The following is a 1101-nucleotide window of genomic DNA, read 5'->3' as shown; positions in this document are numbered from 1 at the left end:
AGGCTGTCTTCCGGGATGTTGGGATAAGCTAATATTACTTCTCTCTATGCTGATATTCCTTCTCTGGCAACCTCATAATTTGATAGAGGTGCACTCAGTGGGAAATAAAATTAGATCCTACCAAGTCCAAGGAAATAATTGTGAGTCGGTCTAGAATGCAACTGCCTCCTAATCACTTCAATGGATAATCTGAAGCTCATAGGTGTGACCATTGATTCAAAGCTAACATTTGAACTGCAACTCAGGAATAAGGCCTGAGCAGTTTCATCTAACTTAGGTATCATTCGCAAGTGCAAGAGGATTTATGCGGATGACATCATTACTCGATGTTTCTTTTCTTTTATTCTGCCTCATTTTGTGTATTGTTCTCCTGTGGGATTTTCTGCTTCAGTGTCACACTACAGATTGCTTGACAGTTCTTTTAATGCAATTAAATTTTCTCTGTCTCACTTAGATTTGGACATTGGGCATCGTAGAGATATTGGGGCTCTTTCAGTTTTATACAAGGTTGTAACCGATAATTCACACACCCTTCACAAGCTTTTACCTGATTTTTATCAACCTTTAAGAGAGTTACTAGAAGGTTTGTGGCCCCAATTGTATGGCCTTTGATGTAAGTCGATCGTCTACACTTCAGTGTTGTAGACGTTTTTTACTGCTATTTATAGGCTTTGGAGTAGGTTGCCCACAGAGGTTGTACCTTCTCCAACTCATGACAAGTTTAAGAGTTTAGCTAATCTGTATTAACTAAATAGCGGGTGATTTTCAAACTTCTCTTTCTTTCCTAGCTGTGTTTTGACCTGCACTGTATGCATAAAGACATAGAGAGGGTGGGAGGGAGACAGAGAAAGACAAATCAAATCTTGTTCTCCATGCATGTAGATATCATATTATGTTATATCTGCGGTAGAAGTATTCAACTGTATTCAGCTAGTTTTAAAGGTACAGTGATATTAAACAAAGTAGCTCTGTGTTTCAGAGAAAATAGACTTTAATGAACAGAAGCTCGTCAGGTCACAGATAAAGTGGATATTTTTAGTAGCCAACTTGAGTGTCTTTCCAGAGGAGGATCAGCCTCTGCCAGATGAGCGAGTACGTCCT

General features: G+C 39.1%; 1 protein-coding gene across 1 annotated transcript in view; it reads right to left on the bottom strand.

The window, feature by feature from the left end:
* Positions 1-967: 967 nt before the first annotated feature.
* LOC125035780 (glycine-rich cell wall structural protein 1-like) overlaps positions 968-1101 on the bottom strand; it is a 7753-nt gene continuing 7619 nt past the window's right edge. The window contains exon 4 of the mRNA XM_047627991.1: positions 968-1101. This exon is cut by the window's right edge and continues 1162 nt beyond it. Within this exon, the coding sequence (XP_047483947.1) occupies positions 1071-1101 (31 nt within the window). The 3' untranslated portion in view covers positions 968-1070.

The sequence above is a fragment of the Penaeus chinensis genome, chromosome 20 (assembly GCF_019202785.1).
Source record: "Penaeus chinensis breed Huanghai No. 1 chromosome 20, ASM1920278v2, whole genome shotgun sequence".
NCBI classification, from domain to species: Eukaryota; Metazoa; Arthropoda; class Malacostraca; order Decapoda; family Penaeidae; genus Penaeus; species Penaeus chinensis.
The sequence above is the reverse complement of the archived record's forward strand: the minus strand, read 5'-3'. Positions and strand labels throughout refer to the sequence as shown.